The sequence below is a fragment of the Equus quagga genome, chromosome 12, assembly GCF_021613505.1.
Source record: "Equus quagga isolate Etosha38 chromosome 12, UCLA_HA_Equagga_1.0, whole genome shotgun sequence".
Taxonomy (NCBI): domain Eukaryota; kingdom Metazoa; phylum Chordata; class Mammalia; order Perissodactyla; family Equidae; genus Equus; species Equus quagga.
Window position 1 is genome coordinate 83,600,787 of NC_060278.1, and position 20,198 is coordinate 83,620,984.

Below are 20,198 nucleotides of genomic sequence, written 5' to 3' on the forward strand. Positions count from 1 at the left end.
GAGAATCAGGGAGCCAGGCTGCCGCTGACCGTGGGGTGTCCAGCAGGCCGGGGTGTAACCCCAGCTGCAGACCTGCTCTGTGACAACCCACAACCCACTACCCCTCCTGGTTTAAGACAAAAGGTGACCTTCTAAGGTGACCCCGAAACGTCACCTTTAGGATTCATAGACAGGATGAGTGTGAAAAGTCTGAGCCCAGCTTGTAAGCCTCCTCCAGAGACAAGGGGTCTCCCTGCACATCAGCCAGCAGTGCTGGGATGGGAACCTCCATTTCTCCATGTGTGAAATGCAGCCAACACTCCCACCTACTTGGGTTTCTGGGGGGCTGGCAGGTCACAGCAAGGGGCAATGCTTAGTACAGAATTCTGGCCAAGTTGCCCCGAGGGGCTGGTCTTTGACACCCCAAAGGACGCCCTCTCTGCAGACTCTGCCCTGATTAACCCCCCGACCCCATTACTCCTTTAACATGGGGACCATGAGGCCCAGATCCTGCACTGTCAAACCTGCTGGGTGCCCGTGAGCAGGGCATCACCCTCCCTGTGCCTGTCTCCCCATCTGTATCACGAGGGGGTGGTCTCCATTCTCATGAGCTTGAACACCATCTGTCTATAACCCAGTTTCCCCTTGTTTCCCTGAACCACTCAGGCCTAGCTCAATCCCCTGGGGGCTGGTTATGGACTGTCAGACAGACAGACAGACAGCTGGGCTGACCTGGATGTTTGTCAACAGCCCAACGGAAATCTCCTCTTTATGCTTAAAATAAAACCTACATCAAACCTGTCACCAAGGCCCACATCAGAGCTTCCTGTTTCGCAGTCCTGCAGGCTGCGGGACAGGAAGCACCACCAGCCCTCCCCATGCCTACCCCACTGGCAGAGGCCATCCCGGCTTTCACCCTTTGTGCCCCGGGCCAAGGGGAGTCTCCCAGCAAGTCACTAACCTGGAGGGAGAGGGGAAGGAGCTGAGACCTCAAAGCCCAATGCCAGGCACCTCCTTCTTTCCCCAACCCAAAGAGGACTGTGTGGTCCCACTCTCCCACTGAGGCCCAGAGAGGGAGACTGGCTTGTCCAGGAGCACCCAGAGTGGGAGGCAAGGCCACCAGTTTTGTGCTGTCCACCCAAGTCCCTCTTTCTCCAAAAACTCCCACTTGCAACCTCCAATCTATGGCCTGTGTGACCTCAGGTTCAGGGTTTGCCCTCTCTGAACTTCCTACCCCCTTGGGAACCGGGCAGGTGGTGGGAGAGGTCCCTTTCCTGGTGTAGGGGAACGACCCCAGGCCTAGTCCCAGGTCCGCCCAGACTCACTCTGTGGCCAGACCCAGTTTCCTCCTCCACGAAGGAGGCCTCCCAGCCTCCCAGAGCGGTTATGAGAACCCTATGGGACAAGTCCCAGGCCAGCCCAGCCAATGGCCTCATGTCCCACCAGACCCTGGGGTGGACAATTCCTGAGTTTTGAAGGCCCCGCCCCGACTTCTCCCACCCTTTCCCCATGTGAACACAGAGAGTCTGATGGCCCAGCCCTTGAAAAACAAGCATTTGTGTTTATTAACCAAGAGGAGAGAAGTCAGAGCAGCAGAGACTACTAACCAGTCCCTCCAGAAGTCTACCCACCTAGGCCAGGCTGCAAAGGCCAGAAAAGAACAGGGGACAGGCCACTTCTCCCTGCCCCCACAACAGGGTGAGTTCCCAGGGAACCAGGGCCCACTGGGTAAGGAAGAGGAAGTCAGCAAAGGACAGAGGCCAAGGAAGGAAGAAGGAAACAGAACTGCTGAGCAGACAGGCCTGGCGAGATCTCTTGGCCCCTCACTCGCAGTGGGGAGGGCTAAGTGGCCCAAATCCAAACCCAGAAAGGGACCAAGCAGGGGTACACTCATCAAAAACCCTACACATGAGGGGTAGGGGGTGGTCCAAATGCAAGAGGCAACTCTCCATGGTCAGTCCTTGCCAGGTGGATGCTGGTCCAGCCTCTGAGCTTTACCTCCATCCCAGTTCACACAAGGCAGCAGCCTCTGGTCTGCCCGAAAGCATGGAATGCATGCAGGAGAAGTCAAGGAGCCAAGGCCTCTCTAAGATCTGTCCTGTCAAAGCCCGTCCAGCGGAGTCCTAGCCCTCAGCCGCTGGGGTCTCCCGCGCTTGCCGCAACCCGTACAGCCACTTGATCACGCGGGCGTTGCGCTCTACCACCGACACGCCGTAGGGGACGCGCTCGCGGGCGCGCTCCTCCACGGTGGCGGAACTGCGGCGGGAGCAGCCCTCCTCGGAGCTGCCCGGCCCAGCGCTGGGCCCGGCCAGGGACACGATGTCCGAGCTGGCCCGGGCCAGGTGGGCCACACCCAACCCCCGTGCCTCCTCAGGGTCCAGGCCGCAGAAGTTAAAAAATCGCTCAAGGTCAGCTGCTGCCCTCGAGAAGCGCTCACTCAGGTCCGACTTGGAGCGTTGCAAACCTGGGGGCCGAGCTGGGCTGGAGGCGGCAGGAGTGCCTGGCGATGGGCCGGGCCGGGCAGGTGAGGCCGGCAGCGGACGGACATCCACTCGGCGGACCGCAGCCGTACTGGGCGGCGGACGTGGCGGGGTGGCCACAGGCGCGTGGCGGGCCCCCTCTGCCCGTCCGGGGGTACGGCTGGCCTCGGCAGGGGACACGGGACTATCACACAAGTTTATGAGGCTGCTAAGGATGTCCAGGTCCAGCTGGGGCCGGCGGCCAGGGCCAGGCAGGGCTCGGCGGCTAGGTGTAAGCACTGTGCGGCGAGTCCCGGGGCTGAAGAGTGGCTGTTTGGACAGCAGGGGCTGCACAGGTTCCTGACGCGTGTTGGCCACATGCAGGCTCTTGACATACTTGGCCTTGTCGGCCTCCAGGCGCTCCACGGCACTAGGTTTCCGGACTCCACCGTCTGCTGGCCGCCGTAGCAGGTAGCCGGGAACCTTGGTCCGCAGGCGGAAAGGTGGGGCGGGGGCGTCCCGGGCTCCGGGAGTCAGCGTGTCCACAGGCATGGCTGTCACATACCTTCCGAGGGCTTCGGTCCGAGGAGACCTGAGAAATGAGGAGCCAGATCCAGACAGAAAGTTGGCAGCTGGACACCGGCACCGGCTGCAGGGGAGGAAAGAAAGAGATGAGATGAGCTGAGCACGCTCAGACAAAGGCTCAGCAAAGACTGAAAGGGGCTCCAGACGCCTTCGCTGTTAAAAGTGAAGGCCACGCCCCTGATTCACAGGGAGCCAATCAGCAGGCAGAGAGCAAGAGCTGAAGGGCCTGTGGCTCTGCCCACAACCCTCCCCCTCCTTCTCTGAGGACCCGGCCCAGCTGAGGCAGAGGAAAAAAAAGATGCCAAAGAAGACAGACACGGGAGGCCTGAGCAGAAAAAAACAGAGCAAGGCACGATGTAAAGGAAGCAAGGTGAGCTCCAAGGTGGGTACCAGCCGGCTCAGCCTCAATGGGTCCTCTTAACAGCTCCATTTTGCAGAGGGGGAACTGAAGCCCGTTCTGCACGTTAGTGGCTCTGCCCCTTGCCTCCAAGCGAGGAAGTGCTGGCGCAGGGGTCGTGGGGTTACGTGACCAAGAGAAAGGGCTCCAACCCCACACCCCACCTGGACTGCCCACAGGGAGCCTGGTACCACCCCTACCCCTCACCTACCCAGGCAGGAAGCTGCCCTGTGCCATCCACCTGCCTAGACACGCCAGGCCTCAGGCACAGCAGCAGAGCTTGTGGAGGAGGAGTGTAGAAAATCCCCACCCCCGCCCCAGTGGAGTCCAGACACCCATCAGCTTCCAGCATGGGACTGCAATGCCAGGCCCACGGTGAGCCACGGATAGCTGTCAAGGAAACGTCAGCCCTGAGCTAAGCTCTCCGAGAGAAGCTGGAAATACCCAAGATGGCACAGCCCTGCTTGGAGCATCCAGCAGACTCTGGATCTGCCAGTGGCCATGGGATGGGCACCCACAGGCAGGAGGGCCCATACGTGGGTGCACAAGTGTCCACATGATCACTAAGCGTTAGGGCTGGTGCCCCAGGCATCAGGCCACCCCTGGCCCTTTTTCCAAGGAAGGGCTGGGCCCACAAAGTGCCTGCTCAGCCCCCCTGGAGATGGGCCAGAAGGAAACCCATAAACCAAGTCCTGAACCTTCTCGTCTGTAAAATGGGAAAAGGGACTTTGTCTGGATGATCCCCAAGGGGACTTGCATTTCAAGCCATCTAGACCCGTGTGTCTAATTCAATAGCCACTGGCCACATATGGCTACTCCACCTTAGCTTTAAATAAAAACTTACAATTCAGATCCTGAATCACACTAGCCATATTTCAAGGGCTCAGCAGCCACATGTGGCCAGTGGTCACTGTACTAGACAGCACAGAGAAGCGCATTTCCATCCAGAGCTGAAAGCTGTATGGACAGCCCCACCAAGACAGCCGGCATTCCAGGGGGAGAGTCCAGAGTGGGGTGGAGAAGCAGGAACCTCCACTGTGGGCCAGACGTTTCACACCATCCTCTCCTGTAACCCACCAACAAGGGTGTGAGATGAGTCATTGTTACCTCATTTTTACAGATGGAGAAACTGAGGCTCAGAGAAGTGACCAACGCAGGTCCCAGAGCCAATAGATGAGACAGAAGTTCACAGGGAGCCTAATTTACTCGTCTGTTACATTTATGGTAGTTTCACTCTTGGAGGCTCCCATTCCCCTCGAGTATCAGCTCTCTGAGGCCAGAGCGTTGTCTGCTTTGTTGGCTGGATCTCAGTTTCAAGATATTGCTCTTGACGCATAATAGGTATTCAATAAATTTTTATTGAATTGAAATGCCTATGAGGGCCAAATGTGAATGGGCAGGTCAGGCATAAACTAGACAAGGGCACACCCAGCCTACTGCAGGCATATGGGTCCAAAGTGGTGGGTGTAGAATGTTCTCGGAAGCTGGAAATCCAGAAGTGCCTCAAAACTCTAGATTCTTAAGTGTTAGCATATTCAATAACAATAATTTTAAAAACGTTGCATGTACGGGGCAAACGAAATATGTCTGAAAACACATCTGCCCCCTCCCCCTCATCTGGTCCCCAGCCCCGAGTCTGAGACCTCTGCGGCGATGGCAGGTTGAGAACAGAACCTCGGGGGCTGTGGCCCAGACCCAGAGCTGCTCCCCAGGCAGAGGGGGCGGCCTAGGTGGGAAAGGAAGGCTGCCCCACTCAGGGCCGCCCCCCCAGGAGGCCTCAGGCGGGAAGGGTCTGACAGGAAAGGCAGCCTTGCTGCGCAGTGTCCAGGGAGCTAGACGCTGCCCCACCCCCGGGCCGCCGCCTCCCAAACCAGTCCAACCCGTCGTTGGCGGCGCTTCGCTCCCGGGCACCATCCGCGGAAGAGGAAGGAGGTCGGACGGGCAGGGCCAGCGCAGAAGCCCCGCGCGCCCCCTCCGGCCCCACCTGCCAACTCCAGGGGTCCTTGATGGCGAGCGGCGGGGACAGACGCTCGGAGCCTGGCCCGGCTTCGGGGCCGCTCGCTGGGGCTCGCCCACCGCCCGCCGTGCGTCTTGCGCAAACAGCTGCGCCTCTTAAAGACTCGGTTTCCTTATCTGTGACATGCAGTTAAAAATAGACCTTGCTGAGCCTCCAGGTCACTGGGAGGATGGAGAGATAACCCGGGTCGAGGGCATTCCGCAGCACCCGGCGCGCCGGGAACCGCGCCCCCTATTTTAATCGCGTTTGACCCACCTCCACAGACCGCGCCCCCGCAGGGATCTCTAAGCGCGCTCCGCAAGGGCTGTCCGAGCCCGGGCCACGGACAAAGGTCAGTGAGTTGACCTGAACAAGCCCCATTCCACAGGCCGGCAAGCGGAGGTGCGGCGGCTCCTGGGAGTTGAGGCCAGGGTCCCAGTCCCCAGGTGGAACTCAGTATCCTCTCTGAGGCCTCCTCTCCCCGCCCAGCGCCCCACCCATGAATTTCAAATATTACCCACAAATGGCCCCCAATGCGCCGGCCCCAGGCCCTTCTCGTTGGCATCCCCGGGGCAGGCAGCCCCACCTTGCCCCCTCCCCACCTGCTTCCCCGGCGTCAGCCTCAGGAGGCTGCCGAAGGGCAGCGGGGGGAGCCCGGATCCTTGGTCTGGCTTCTGCCCTTCCCCACTTCGGAGCAATCTTGGGGACTCCCGGCGGCGGAGGTGGCCGCGAGCCTGGCAGCGCGCTGTGTGACTCTGGCCGCTAGCCGCCCCTCTCTGAGCCCGGGTTGGCCTGGCTCCTAAATGAGGGGACTGACGGCACGGCTCCTGCGGTCTCGTCCAGGCCAGAAGGTGAGTCCCAGCCTTTCTGAGGAGGGAGGAGTGCCCTGGCAGCCCTCTACCCGGGCCGGACGCCCCCGGCCCCGGCCCCGGCCCCGGCCCGCACGTACCTGGCTGCGCCCGCGCCGCTGCACTGCGCTCCTGCGCCCAGCCCATCTGGGGCTCAGGTAACACGCGTTTGCGCAACTTCCGGCGGCCGGCTGCGAGCAGGTGAACCCGCCAACCCAGGTGTTACCCGAAAGGGGAGAACGGAAGGCAGGCGGCGGAGAACCGAGCCCGGGCGCGCTGGCAGTCGGCGCGGCGCCAGGACTGGGTCCAGCGGCCCCGACCGGCCCCGGGAAGCCCTTCCGCGAGCCGGGCTCCCTTCCCCACCTGCACATCGGCCGCGTGGAGCCCCCGGGGCCCACTCGGCACGCGCACCCATTTAGGAGATGGAGAAACTGAGTTCCCCCTCCCCCACAGTCACAATGGCCCCCAGTTAACGTTCACCGCGCCCGGCACAAGAAAGCGCTTTTCCTGGTGTTAATTAACCCATTTTAATCTTCCCAACAGCCCCTACGAGGTGAGCTCTGTTATTATTCCCATTTGACTAATGGAAAACTGAGGCTGGGACAGGCTGAGTCAGTGCCCAAAGTCACCCCGAGGAGTCCAACCTGGTCTCTCTCCCCGCCCCCGACCAAGACTTAATGCCCCTCCCCCTTTCTAGCTGTGTGTCGTGTCCCTGAGCAGGTTACTGGACCTCTCTGGCCCTCCACTCTGTCAAGCGAGGAGAGTCCCGCCTTCTAGGCCAGGTCAGTGTGGGTTCTGAGGGCCTGTAGAAGTTTGGTGCAAGCTGTAAACGTTAGTAACAACAGCAATAACAATAATAATAACTAGAAGTTCTGAGGGCCGGGCACTGGACCCACCCTGGGAGGGAGGAAGTATTGAACTCCCATTTTACAGATGAGGAGGCTGTCATCCTGCAGGAAGGAACCCCTGAGAGGGAGGTGACTGTCCCCTCTGTCAGCCCAAGCCCTAAGAGGTGACTTCTGGCTGCTCATTTGGTTAGGCTGGTTTCCTCTGGGGTCCTGAGGCCCAGAGAAGGGAGTGACCACTGGCCTCAGACCTGAGCCCTGGCAAGACCAGAGGGGGCCCAAGTCCACGTCTGTGCCTGGTGGGGGCTGTGCCAGGATCAGGGTGCAGGGCATGAGGGGAGGGGACAGGAAGTGACCAAGGAGCAGCGCTCCTCCCCCTGGGGGGAGAGTCAGCCCTGAGGCCTCCTCCAGGCTCTGGGGCCTGATTTTAGAGGGTGAGGGAGGCGACGAGACCTTCATTCCCCACATGGCCTGCTGGGTCCCCGCCTGGCCCTCCACTGAGGTGACAATAGGGTGGGGTTGCAGGCGCTAGTTAGGCACTAAAGCAGTAAAAGCAAAGCAACAATAACCATTGTCGTAAAATAGCTAAGACCTTGCCTGAGTGCTTTCTTTGTCCCTGGCACTGTTCTAAGCTCTTTATATATGTCAACTCATTTAATCCTCACACTTACCCTGTGAGGTAGGTACTACCAGTATGCCCTTTGACAGTTGAGAAAAAGGAGGCACAGAAAGGTGGGGCCACTTGCCTGAGGTCACACAGCTGGTGAATGGCAGAGCCTAGATTGGAACCCAGGCCTGGGTCTGGGGAGGAGGGGTGGAGACAGTCTTCAGTGTTGGGCTCTGGCCACTCACCAGGAGACTATAATAATGGCAATGCTTTCCCAATAGAAATCAGGCTTCATCACAGCTCTGAGTATCCCCCTCCCACACCTCACCAGCCCCCACCACCTTAGGATAAAATCCAAGCTCTCCACTCAGCCGTCAGGCCCTCTGGGATCCAGTCCCTGCCCTCCTCTTCCACCTCACGTCCAACCTTTCCTGCTCCAGCCACGCAGCCCTCCACAGTGTTCCTGAACACACCAAGGTCTTTCCTGCCTCAGGGCCTTTGCACCACCTGTTCTCTGCCTGGAACCTCTTCCCTCACCGCCTGCAGGTCTCACTTCAAATGTCACCTCCTCAGAGAGGCCTCCCTGGCCACCCTAAGGCTTCTGCCAACTCTCTCACCCATTTGTTTCCTTCCAAGCATCCATCACACCTTGTCATCTTAGATAGTCACTTACCAATCACTTGTTACCTGTCTCTCCCACTAGGCTGGGAACTCTATCACACTCTTCCATATTTCCTTCCTCCAAGGACCAAGCACAAGACGGGACACCACGGAGCAAGTGGCAGGACTGGAACTCAGGCCACCTCAAAGGCCAAGACCCCTCAGCACCATGCCTCCTTGCAACCCCCGACTGTGCCCCAGACCTTCCACCACTTGTCCCCCTCCTCTTCCAGCCATTAGTCACCCCATTCAAGCTGGGCTCCGGCCACTTCTAGCTGAGCCTACTTCTTCCTCTGCACACGCCGGGTCCACGGTCTGCAGGGCCCTTTTCCGCTCCATCCCCAGCCACCTCTGTAGCATGGACTCTGGGACCTGCCTGCCCAGGTTCAAATCCCAGCTCCACCATGAGACCTTGGGTGACATACTCAACTGCTCCATACCTCAGTTTCCCCAACTGGGAAACAGGACTCCTAACAGTGCCTCCCACCCAGCATGAGGCCTATGCATGACAAATGCCACCCAAATGGGAGCTGTGACAACTATTCAACCAAACAGATGCTCCAGTGCCCAGCTCCTGGGTGAGGCCTTCGTCAGCCCAGAATGTTGAGCGGCTTCTCTCAGAAGTTACGGATCTAAGAGTGCGGTCACTGGAAGAGACATTTCTCCCAAGAAGGGGTACAGATGGCCAATGAGCACAGGAGAAGATGCTCAGCATCTCTAATCATGATGGAAATGCAAACCAAAACCACAATGAGACATCATGCCACCTCCATTAAGATGGCCCTTATGAAACAAACAAAAAAAAAAAAAAACAGAAAATGTCGGCGAGGATGCAGAGAAATTAGAACCCTTGTGCATTCTTGGAAATATAAAACGGTGCAGCCGCTGTGGAAACAGTATGGCGGTCAGGCAAAAATTTTAAAATAGCATGACCATAGGATCCAGCAGTTCTACTTCTGGGTATCTACCCAAAAGAGGTGAAGGCAGGAACTCGAACAGACGTTTGTGCACCCATGTCCACAGCAGCACTATTCACAACAGCCAAGAGGTGGGAGCAAACCAAGTGCCCATCGATGGATGAAGAGATAAACAAAACATGGTACATACATGAAATGGAATGTTATTAAGCCTTGAAAAGAAAGGACATTCTGACACAGGCTCCAACATGGGTGAACCCTGAAGACATGCGAAGTGAAATAAGCCAGTCACAAGAGGACAAATCTTGCACGATTCCACTTATAGGAGGGACCTAGAGTCGTCAAATTCATAGAGATGGAAAGTAGAATGGAGGTTGCCAGGGGCTGGGGAACGGGAGGATGGGAGGTCATTGTGGAATGGGGGCAGAGTTTCCATCTGGGATGAAGGAAAAGTTCTGGAGACGAATGGTGGTGACGGCTGCACAACAATGTGAATGTGCTTCATGCCACAGAAGTGGACACTTAAAAATGGTTAAAATGGTTAACTTTATTTTATTTTATAAACACTTTACCAAAAAAAAAAAGAAAAAGAGACGGGGCAGAGTCTGGAGCCAGACTCCCTGGATCCCAATTCCAGCTCGAGGCCACTTCGTGCAAGTTGCTAAACCTCGCCTGCGCTCGGCTTCCCTTCCAACGGTAGAAATGGCAACAGCAGTAAGGACCGTGCGTCACAGAACTGAGGGAATTAACTGCGTTCACCCTTGTAAAGTCCTTAGCACGTAGTCAGTGCTCAAGAGGGCTGGCTTCTGACATTTATCATTTTTATGACATTCTGCACCCCCCACCCCACCCTTCCTTCCACCTGCTTCTCTTTCTTTTCAGCAGAAGCCTGGCCCCAACTTGGATGGAGACAGAGAGGCCCTCACCTGCCCTGAGAAGGATCAGGAAGGCTCCAGGCAGCGGGGAGGGTGCCGGCCCTCAGCTCCATTTCAGCCCAGCTGTCCGGGTCAGAGGCACCCCGCGGGGCATCCTCCGGGGCCACACCAGGCCCCACGCTATTTCTGGAGTCTCCCCAGATGCCTGTGCCCTGGCCTGCCTGGAGTCAGCCTTGTCCAGAGGCAGCCTGGCCCAGGGCCTCACAAACCTCAGGAAGAGGGAGGGGTGTGGGTGCAGACACCGACGGGCCGTCTCCTCCAGCTCGATCCTCTGGGCCTCAGTTTGCACCTGAGGTTGTAAATGGGGACAAAGGGGCTTGCAGTGAAGACTGAGTAAGAGACAGACCACATGCAAAGCCTTAGGGAAGGGCCTAGCACATGGGATGGGGAAAGTGAGGGTTGGGACAGACCCACAGCCAGGCTCACTTCCCGTCCTGGATTGCCCTCTCCCCAGGCCTGAGCTCACCATCATGGCTTTTCCCGGCCCAGAGAAGTGAAGAAACTTACCCAAAGTCGCACAGCAAGTCAGTAACAGATCACAGACAAAACAGTGGTCTCATGATTAAATACATTCCCTATAATGAATACATGTATATTTTTTTCACTCAGGCAATATAGGCACATGGTTCGAAATTCAAGAGCTATAAAGGGAATGAAGAAGAAAAAACTCCCTCCCACTCCTGTCCCCAGTCACCCAGTTCCCCTCCCTGCAGGTACCACTGTGACCAGACAGTTTTATGTCCTTCCAGGGAGATTTTAGGCTCATACAAGCAATGATGGACGTATATTCTATTTTTTACACATACGGCAACATGCTGTGTGTACTGTTTTCATCTTGCTCTTTTTACCCAATAATAGAAGTTGTTCTTAATGTTATTAATATATGAATTATGTTATTAATATACTTAATGATATATATTGTGCCACGTCAGTACGTAAAGAGCTCAGCAGCCCCCACTGATGGCCACTCAGCCTGTGTCCAGTCTCTCCCGATTACAAACCACACTCCAGCATCAATGCATCTACGTCATTTTGCCTAGAAGTGGGACTGCTGGGTCCAGGGATGCACAGTAATTGTGACAGAGCTGGGGGCCTGTGCTCCATGGAGGCCATCCGGGTGGATCTCCCACCAGCAGCACACACAGCAAATGGTCCATAAACGTTAGCTTGAGTTATGTAGTTACGGAGGTTACGGGCACCCTCAATTTTGTGCTGGAGGCGAGTGCCTCGCTCACCTCACCCTGGCCCCTCCTTACGACACATCCCAGTCAGGGAAGATAATAAACCTAATAAGTGAAATTATAGGACATCCGATGCGGGAAATGCTACTGAGGAAAATGAAATAGACCCAGGGGAGGGCAGGGTATATGAAGTCAATAAATATTTGTTGAAGGAATGAATGAAAGACTCCTTTTCTCTCTGAGTGCCCAGAGCTCCTCTCCCCAGAGCCAGGAGGAGGGTGCAGAGGAGAGAATAAGCAACTCCCTTTGGAGGAATTCAAGACCCTCCACGGCCATGATTCTGAGTGCCGGGGACTCTAAGATTGAAGCCAGACGGACGGGTGAGCCAGCTCCAGCAGTTGTCAAGCCTGACTGCGTGACTTTGGGCAAGGGGCTTATCTTAAACCTCAGTTTCCCCACCTACAGAAGGAAACCAACAATAGCAACGTGGGGGAAGGGGCACCCCCAGGAGGCAGGGCCTGGTCTGGGTCAGATGCTCCACCAGGAGGGGGTCCTCGGCCCCACCCCCAACTCCAAAGTCTTCGGTGACTAGTGGCTTCGCTTGAGGAGCTGCCCTATCCTTTCCCCCGGCCTGGGGCAGATTCTCAAGAGTCCAACAGCGACGCCAGAGCATCTGCTGCCCACCTGGCACCTAATCCAGAACGTCAGGCCTGCCCACTCCCCCCAGAGCGGCCCTCTGAGAGGGACAGCACTGTAATTCTTCAGAATCCCGTAGGCAGAAGGGCCCTAAGTGAGCCCTGAGTCCAACCTCAGGCGTTCTGGAGAAGGGAAGTCAGATGCCCAGAGGGAGCATCCCCGAGGACGCGCGGCGGAGGGGCGTGATCCAGCCAGGGCTCCACGGGCTGTGGCCCTGCTGATAAGAGGCTGAGAAAGTGACCAGCAGTTGCCCGTCTGGGCCTCTGAAGGCAAATCTAGATCTACCTAGACTGGAGACTGCAAGGTGGGGCAGAGAGACCAGAACTGGATTCTCTGCCAGACGTCGCCAAGCTCGGACACTCGCGTCTCTGAGCCTCAGCGTTCTCATTCACGAAATGGGGTACCACCGCCTCCCGGCGGGTACGACGCGGAGAGGACGCACACAGCAGGCACTCGGGGAACGAAGTCCCCCCACCCCAGACCCGGGCTCGCGCCCCAGACCACCCGCGCCCTCACCTGGACCCCGCGCTAAGCGAGTCCCGGCTCCTCCAGGGCGCGTCTTGGAGAGGCTGACAGCTCGGACCCGGGCGGGGACTGGGCGCGCCCAACCCGGCTTGGGAGGCCCCAGCCCCGCGGGAGGACCCGCAGGCGCCTCTTCAGAGCCGCCCGCCGCACCTGCGACGAGCAGGCAACCCCTGTCCCAAGGCCCCACCGGAGGGAAGGTCCCCGCGGCGCAGAGGAAGGGGAAGCAAGCGCGCCGCCCTCCCCGCCGCCAGCGGAATGGTTTGCCCCGGACATCCTGATTGGCTTCTCGCTTCCGTTCGAACGCCGCGCCGCCGGGGTTGCCGGGCGACCGCTCAGCATCGGCCCGGGGAGCGCGCCCCCGCTCGCAGCCCCGCCCCGGGAGCGCGCGCCCCGCAGCCCGCCTGCTGTTCCGGCGGCGCTCTGCCTCAGGAGCCTAGTTCTTCCCCTTGCTCAGCCGGGACTTTCCCCTGATTCCCAGCTGGGTGAGGCACCATTTAGGGGCCCCCGTTGGTTCCTAGTCCCCGCGTTACAGCTAACTCTATGTGAGCCCGGGCAAGCCCCTTTCCCTCTCTGCTCCCCTAGCTGCACAATGAGTGGGTTAATATGGAAATATGCTTACCCAGCAGTCCTGAAATTTACTAAGGAAATGACCACAGACATGAGCAAAGATTAATATAGCCCAGCGTTATTTATCACAGCAAAACAATGGAAATGACTTCAACGCTCAGCGAAAGGAGATTGGTTATATGCCTCTCTCCTGCAGAAGAGACCTGTTTATTGAGCTTTTCCCATGCCAGGCAGCTTTACGTGACATTACGCCGTGCTCGTGGCGTAGCCCTCTGAGACAGGTACCCTTAATTATACCCATTTTCTGATGAGGAATATTTTGTTATTAGTGCTATTGAGTGGATTCTGACTCCTAGCAGCCCTGTGTACAACAGAGTGGAACCCTGCCCGGTCTGTTTGCACCATCCTCTCAGCTTCCCGTGCTCTATCAGACAATGCTCCGCTGATATTCACAGGGTTTCATGGCCAATTTTTTTGGAAGTGGCCAGGTCCTTCTTCCTAGTTTGTCTAGTCTGGAAGCTCCACTGAGACCTGTCCACTGTGGGTGACCCTGCTGATATTTGAAATACTGGTGGCATAGCTTTCAGCATCACAGCAACAAAGAGCTGCCACAGTATGACAACTGACAGACGGGCGGTTTCGTTCCCTGACTGGGAAGTAAACCTGGGCCTCAGTGGAGAGCGCTGACTCAACTACTAGACCACCAGGGCTGGGACTGAGGAATATTATGCAGCCATTAAAAATGATGTAGCTAAGGGGCCAGCCCCGTGGCCCAGTGGTTAAGTTTGTGCGCTCCACTTCGGTGGCCCAGGGTTTCGCTGGTTTGGATCCTGGGCATGAACGTGGCACCGCTCATCAGGTCATGTTGAGGCAGCGTCCCACATAGCACAACCAGAGGCACTCACAATTAGAATATGCAACTATGTACCGGGGGGCTTTGGGGAGAAGAAGAAAGAAGAAAGTGAAAAAAAAAAAAAAAACAGATTGGCAACAGACGTTAGCACAGGTGCCAATCTTTAAAAAAAAAATTGATTTGGTTAGATATTTAATGTATGGAGAAAATGCTAACAAAGTAGTAAGCTTTTTAAAAGTATGTTTCAAAACACTATGTACAACATAAATATATATTAAATACATAATTGTAATATCACATGTATATATGTATAATCATTTATAATGACAGCAGTTAATTTCTTCTTTGTGTTTCTGTGGATTTTCCAACACTTAAGCATGTCAAGAATAAATATATACATTTGTAAGAGGATTAGAATAAATTAACTCTAAGGGCCCTTCGAGATGAAGACATTTTACAGCTGTGAGCCGCTGTTTGGGTCTGGGGCCTTGCTCAGTCTGGAACCAGCCTCTGTATTCTGTTCCAGCTGGTGTCTTTCATTCTTGGGCTGCATTGTCAATGACTGAGCGCTTACTGTGTACATGCCTCGGGCAGATAGGGGAGGAGGACGAGTAATATGTCAATAGCTAACAATGACCGTGTGTTCTGGCACGAGCACCAGCCAAATCAGAGCAGATAGTGCCGTAACAGGGAGTCTGGCGGTGTCTGTGAGGACCAGCTAAACATCAAAACCCAGCACGAACCACGCCCTCTGCCAGATTGTGCTTCAGGCCTTATGGGCATTTCCTCAGTTGATTTTGTTAGCATCTGAGGAAAGAGATTCTATTGTTCCCATTTTACAGATGAGAAAACCAAGGTTTGTCTGGCTCCAGCAGGAGTGCTCTCAACTGTTCTGTTATATTCCTGTGTTAGCGTGCCTGCCCTGTTTGGCTGTAGCAGCGAGGAAAGACAAGGAGGAGCCTGTGATCCGAAAAGACCCAAGAAAACTGAGCAGGGGCAGATCCAGACTTTGTACTTCCTGAGGCTTATACAATTTGAGGAGACTTATTTAAGAAAAAGACTACAAACTTACAAGTATAAAATTAGGTCATAAAGTGATTATTTGGCTAGAAAGATAAAAGAAACCTCAACAAATGACAAATTCTGCAAACATTACAAAATCCAGAAAAAGAACATATTTTTTTAATTATCTATTTGACAGACCTCCATAATTCTTTCCACAAACAAGCTTCCGGCTCCATGTGTACATCTCAGACCTCTCCTCTACCACGACGTCCTGGTGGTATTGGCACCGTGAGACCACCCATAGGTACGGAGCTGTGACCTCTGACCCTGCATTGCCTTGTCGCAGTGCTGGTTGAGTCCCTCGGGGTGCTAGGTAGGCGTACTCCTGGAATCCATTCCTATACTAGGTCAGCTGGTAACAATTGCACTATTCACAAAAGTGGCTGGAAACAACGTAAATAAAACCACTAAACCCAAACTAAATGTCAAGGTCCTCTTAGCCAGATCCCCAAAACGCTCGCACTCGCTCCAGCATCATCTGACCCAAGGGGAAGTTGGAAAGAAAGGAGATGGTGGTTTTAACAGAGCGAGGTTAAAATACCTTACTTTGGAAAATTTTACTAAAGCATATGACCATGTGAAGTCATTGCTGGGGTGGCTCCCAGACCCGCTTCCCTGTCATTAAATCAGGAATGACTGCGATGATGTCGTGGGCAGATTCTCCTCCGAGATGTGCAGCTTTAATCAGGGGTTGGGAGGTATTTGAGATGCTGGGATAAAGGCCCTGCTGACCTTTGCATCTTCAGAGCTTGCCTCTGCCCTGCACTCCCTGGAGCTTAAAACGAACACCACAAAACTCCTCAGCCTCAGCCCAGATTAAGAAAGTGAGGCCAACAGAGGGCAGAAGGAACTCCCCCTGGACCCCAAATGAGGCCACACGAAGAGAGATCATCCAGGCACACTGAGATTCTAGAACTCTGAGCAGGGTCACATGCCAGCAGCATACTGGTGATGACCCCTACCTTCAAGGACTTGTTGAGCACCCGATGCCAAGTCGGAGTGAGTGACAGCACCCCAGCCCTTCCCCTCCCCCACCGTGTGGGGGTGAGGAGGGAGAGCCCCTAAGAACAAGAAGATGGACAAGCTGTCGTTAGTGTGCCCGGATCAGAGGGAGCTGGAGGATCCGATGGCCTTATCCTGACCCAGCGCCGTGAGCCACTGCAGCCTCTCAGCCTGCAGACAGGCCTTGGCTGCTTCAGGGCCTCCCCAGCACCCCGACCCCGGCAGGATTCTCTCCATGCAGCTCGAAGCCAAGATGCAATCAGCCTCAGATATCAGTTCCCCAGCTCTGCGCACCCCGGGGCTGTATTCTGTCTGTTTCATTTAATTTGAAGCATGTTCTCTCTCTACGTATTTGCCTGCCTCTGAACTTCTCTGCAAGGACTGCCAGAAACTGGTCCCCATGGTGGCTCCTGGCCTGACTGGGGGACCGGGGAAGCAGAAGACCTTTGTAGAAAAGTACATTTTTATACCATTTGGATTTTGTACCTTATGAATGTATTATCTACGTTAAAAAATAAACAACACTTTTAAGGATATTCTATGAGAGAAAAAAATAAAGCAGTGAATTAAAAGACAACTGCGCCCAAGTATGCCCCTCCAAACACTGAGGGTGAGAAGGTCATTGAGATGTCCTTTCTCGAGGGCAATGTAGTCACACTTCTCAAAACAATCTGAGAAACTGTGTGCTGTATCCATAGGCCAGTACTCTGATCTAGCAACTGTACTTTTAGAAATGAACCTTAACTGAATAATGAAGGAGATTCAGAAAAATTTAACAAAATAAGAATATTTACTACAGCACTGCTATTAATAGCAACGAAAAGAAAGGAAACAGTTACAATCTAGTTTCCTGGCCCCAGGGCAATGGGAGTGGTGAATGGGACTGGAAGGGATAACCACACAGCTACCAAAAACGATGCTGTTGCAGAATATTAAGTGATATGAAAAGATTTTTTGATATTGTGTTTCTCAACTCATTAATTTGTTCCAGAAATTTTTTTCTTTTTTTTTTTTTGAGGAAGATTAGCCCTGAGCTAACATCTGCTGCCAATCCTCCTCTTTTTGCTGAGGAAGACTGGCCCTGAGCTAACATCCATGCCCATCTTCCTCTACTTTATATGTGGGACACCTACCACAGCATGGTGTGCCAAGTGATGCCATGTCTGCACCTAGGATCTGAACCGGTGAACCCCAGGCCACTGAAGCAGAACGTGTGAACTTAACCCTCAGGCCTCAGGGCCTTTGCACATGCCATTCCCTCTGCCTGGGCCTCTCTTACCCCTGACAGTCACACAGGTGCCCCCTCACCTCCTTCCTCACCTCCTTCAAGTCTCTGCTCAAATGTCATCCTCCCAGGGAAACCCTTCATCCTCCCCACCATCATTCACATTTTGCTTCATAGAGCTTCACCGCCTGACACCTCGCAGGTCCCTGTGCTTGTGTCTCGTCTGTCTCCACTGATTGTGAGCTCCCAGAAGGCAGGGTCCACACTTCCCTTGCCACTTTTCCTGAGGTGAGAGAGTCGCAAGGCCCATCACAGTTGCAAAGTCTCCGCGAGCCCCTGGAGCAGAAGCTCCTCTTTCTCTTTGCTGCCTCCACCGTTTCCCAAACATACTGCCGCCTGGGGCCCCGTGTCCTTGCAACACTCACTGAACCGCCCACAGAAGCAGCGAAGACACTGTCTCCAGAGTGTGGGTCCCCAGGACGTGACAAGGAACACTTCCTTCTCTGCCGGTGCCCCTTTTACAGTACAGACTGCCTCCCCCGAGACCAGACCACCCAGACACAGGGCGTCCTCCGTGTCCAGCGCCCGCAGCACGAACCTCTCATACCACCTAGTGCTCCAGCCAGCCAAGTTCCACCCGCCAGAGTCGAGCCCAGCTGCCCGTGGTCGTATTCCAGGTCTAAGGACACACCACGCAGGCTCAGCCCCACTGTGAGCCACCCCGTAGTTGCCAGGCTGTGTGACCCTGGGCTAGGCCCCTCCTATTTCTCCATCCACATGATGGAGGGAGGAACACTCACTTTGAGTGGAGTCAGGAAAGCGCCCTGAATACACAGCCCAAGCGAGGGTCTGGGTTTTTGTCCTTAGAAAGGATTTTATTCTAAGCCAGGCAGGATCAGAGCAATGGGGCTGCCAACACCTCGAGGTCATGGGCCCCCTCCCCCTGGACTCCCAGGACGAAGCGTGCAGCCAGGAGACACAGCAAGGGTGGGCCTGGCTCAGAAGGAGCACCCTGCGAGCCAGCCCTGGGGGCCTCCTCTCCCCCCTGCTCTGCGCAGTCCCCCCCCCCCCCCCCACCCCCCCCCACCTGCCACCCCCCTCGGCGCCACTGCCTGCAGTGCTCTTCCTGCGCTTTCTTCTGGCTCACTCCACCAGGCCCCGTAGGAGTCACTTCCCTGGAGGCTTTCCTGTCCCCTCCCCACTGAGCTGGGGGACCCTTTTCCACGCTCCTCCATCTCTTGGGTTTCTCCTGTGGTATCAAGTTGTGCTGCACGTGTCCGTTTGCAGGCGCGGTCTCCCCTCACGGGTGACACAGGTGACAGTGAGCACGTTCAGGGTGGGAGGGATTGGCCCGTTCCACCTGCCACACCCCAGGGCCAGCCCAGCGCGCACAACAGGCCCTCGATGGACGCTTGAGAACAGAACTGAGAGAGGGCCCACAGCTCGCCTCCCCTCATCCCCATCCTCCCTGCCTCTCCCTCCCAAGGGGCTTCCAGGAGGTGAGGTGGGGCAGGCTGGGAGCCCTGGATGCGAATGCTGGTTGCACACCCTCCCGGCTGTGTGATCCTGGGAAAGTGGCTCTACCTCTCTGAGCTACGTGTCCTCCACTGCAGACCAGGTATGATAATACTGCTTCACAGGGATGTGAGGAGAATCAAAGGAGGTAATGGGCACGAGCATTCTGCACGGGCCTTGTCACGTGGGAAGTGACAACAAACATTATGATTACTATCACTACTGCTGTTATAGTTATTGTTAACACAGCTCAGGGTGAAATTCCCACCTGGTTGCCCTAAAAAGACCCCAGCTTGAACCCATCAGAGGAAAGCCCCATTGGTGGCCAGGTCAGTCCTGTCCCCTTTCTATGGTGTCGGCGGAGGCGGGGGTGGACAGATTCTGTTTTTTTCAACCTCCTGCCCCAGCAAAGGGTGAGAGGGAAGCCAGCGCCCTGCACAGAGACAGGACACCTGGGACCCACCTGTGCTCCCGCGGCAGCATTCCACCCCCGAGGCAAGTCTCCTGACCTTGCAGGCTGCAGAGTTCTTATCAGACGAATGGCAGCGATGATGGGGCCCAGTCAGCCTCCTGGGCGCGCCCAGGGTGCATCATCTGAGAAGAGGCCTGGGAGCGTGGAGACAGGGCCCCTCGGGGGCGCTCTTATCACCCAGCTCCCCGCCAGGGCTGAGAGCTCTTCTGTCTCTCGATTGTTCTGAGCCTCAGCTTTCTGTCTGGACAATTAGGAGACTGCAGCTTCCGGTTTGGAGAGAGGACCTGGCCTGCTGCACCTGCCCCCACCAACCGCCCCACTGCGCCTCCTCTCGGCTTGTTTCAAGATGTGTTCACTCCTTCAACAGATAGATCTGAGTTCCTGGTTTGCGCCAACCACTAGGAAGAGAGATAGGAAGGCAAGGAGTTACATTCCAGTGACGGAGACGGAACAATAGACCAGTAAGGGAGGCAAGAAGTGAGAAATGTTGTAAATAAAAATGAAGCAGGGGCCAAACAGTGGTGTAGTGGTTAAGTCTGTGCACTCTGCTTCCATGTCGGCCCAGTGTTTGCAGGTTCAGATCCAAGGCACGGACCTACACATTGCTCATCAAGCCATGCTGTGGCAGCATTCCACATATAAAATAGATCCCACATATAAAAAGATGGGCACAGATGTTAGCTCGGGGCTAATCTTCCTCAGCAAAAAGAGGAAGACTGGCAACAGATGTTAGCTGAGGGCCAGTCTTCCTCACCAAAAAGTAAATAAATAAAGCACAGTAAGGGAATGGGCATCATGGAAAAAAGGCTGCTTTATATAGCGTCCTCAGAGAGGCCTCTCCTCTAAGGTGAGACTTGAAGGGTAAGAAA

General features: G+C 55.5%; 1 protein-coding gene across 4 annotated transcripts; it reads right to left on the reverse strand.

Annotated features, from left to right (window-relative positions):
* Positions 1-1,520: 1,520 nt before the first annotated feature.
* Positions 1,521-19,387, reverse strand: FAM110A (family with sequence similarity 110 member A). Of its 4 annotated transcripts, none has more exons than XM_046677977.1 (2): positions 19,321-19,387; positions 1,521-3,087 (listed from the first exon to the last, which is right to left on the reverse strand). In XM_046677977.1, exons 1-2 carry the CDS (start codon positions 19,338-19,340, stop codon positions 2,103-2,105), a joined length of 1,005 nt encoding a protein of 334 aa, XP_046533933.1. In that variant the 5' UTR covers positions 19,341-19,387; the 3' UTR covers positions 1,521-2,102. The 4 variants fall into 4 exon arrangements, with proteins under 4 accessions (XP_046533933.1, XP_046533934.1, XP_046533935.1 ...); XM_046677978.1 differs by lacking the exon at positions 19,321-19,387 and adding an exon at positions 12,622-12,779; XM_046677979.1 differs by lacking the exon at positions 19,321-19,387 and adding an exon at positions 6,366-6,414.
* Between the last annotated feature and the right edge of the window lie 811 nt (positions 19,388-20,198).

What these genes read in the sequence shown, in the direction of transcription:
- FAM110A (XM_046677977.1), bottom strand. Translation starts at nt 19,340, where the DNA reads ATGCTGCCGCGGGAGCACAG. An exon ending in ATGCTGCCGCGGGAGCACAG is followed by an intron (nt 3,088 to 19,320) that starts GTGGGTCCCAGG and finishes CCTCCCCTGCAG; the next exon opens with CCGGTGCCGGTGTCCAGCTG.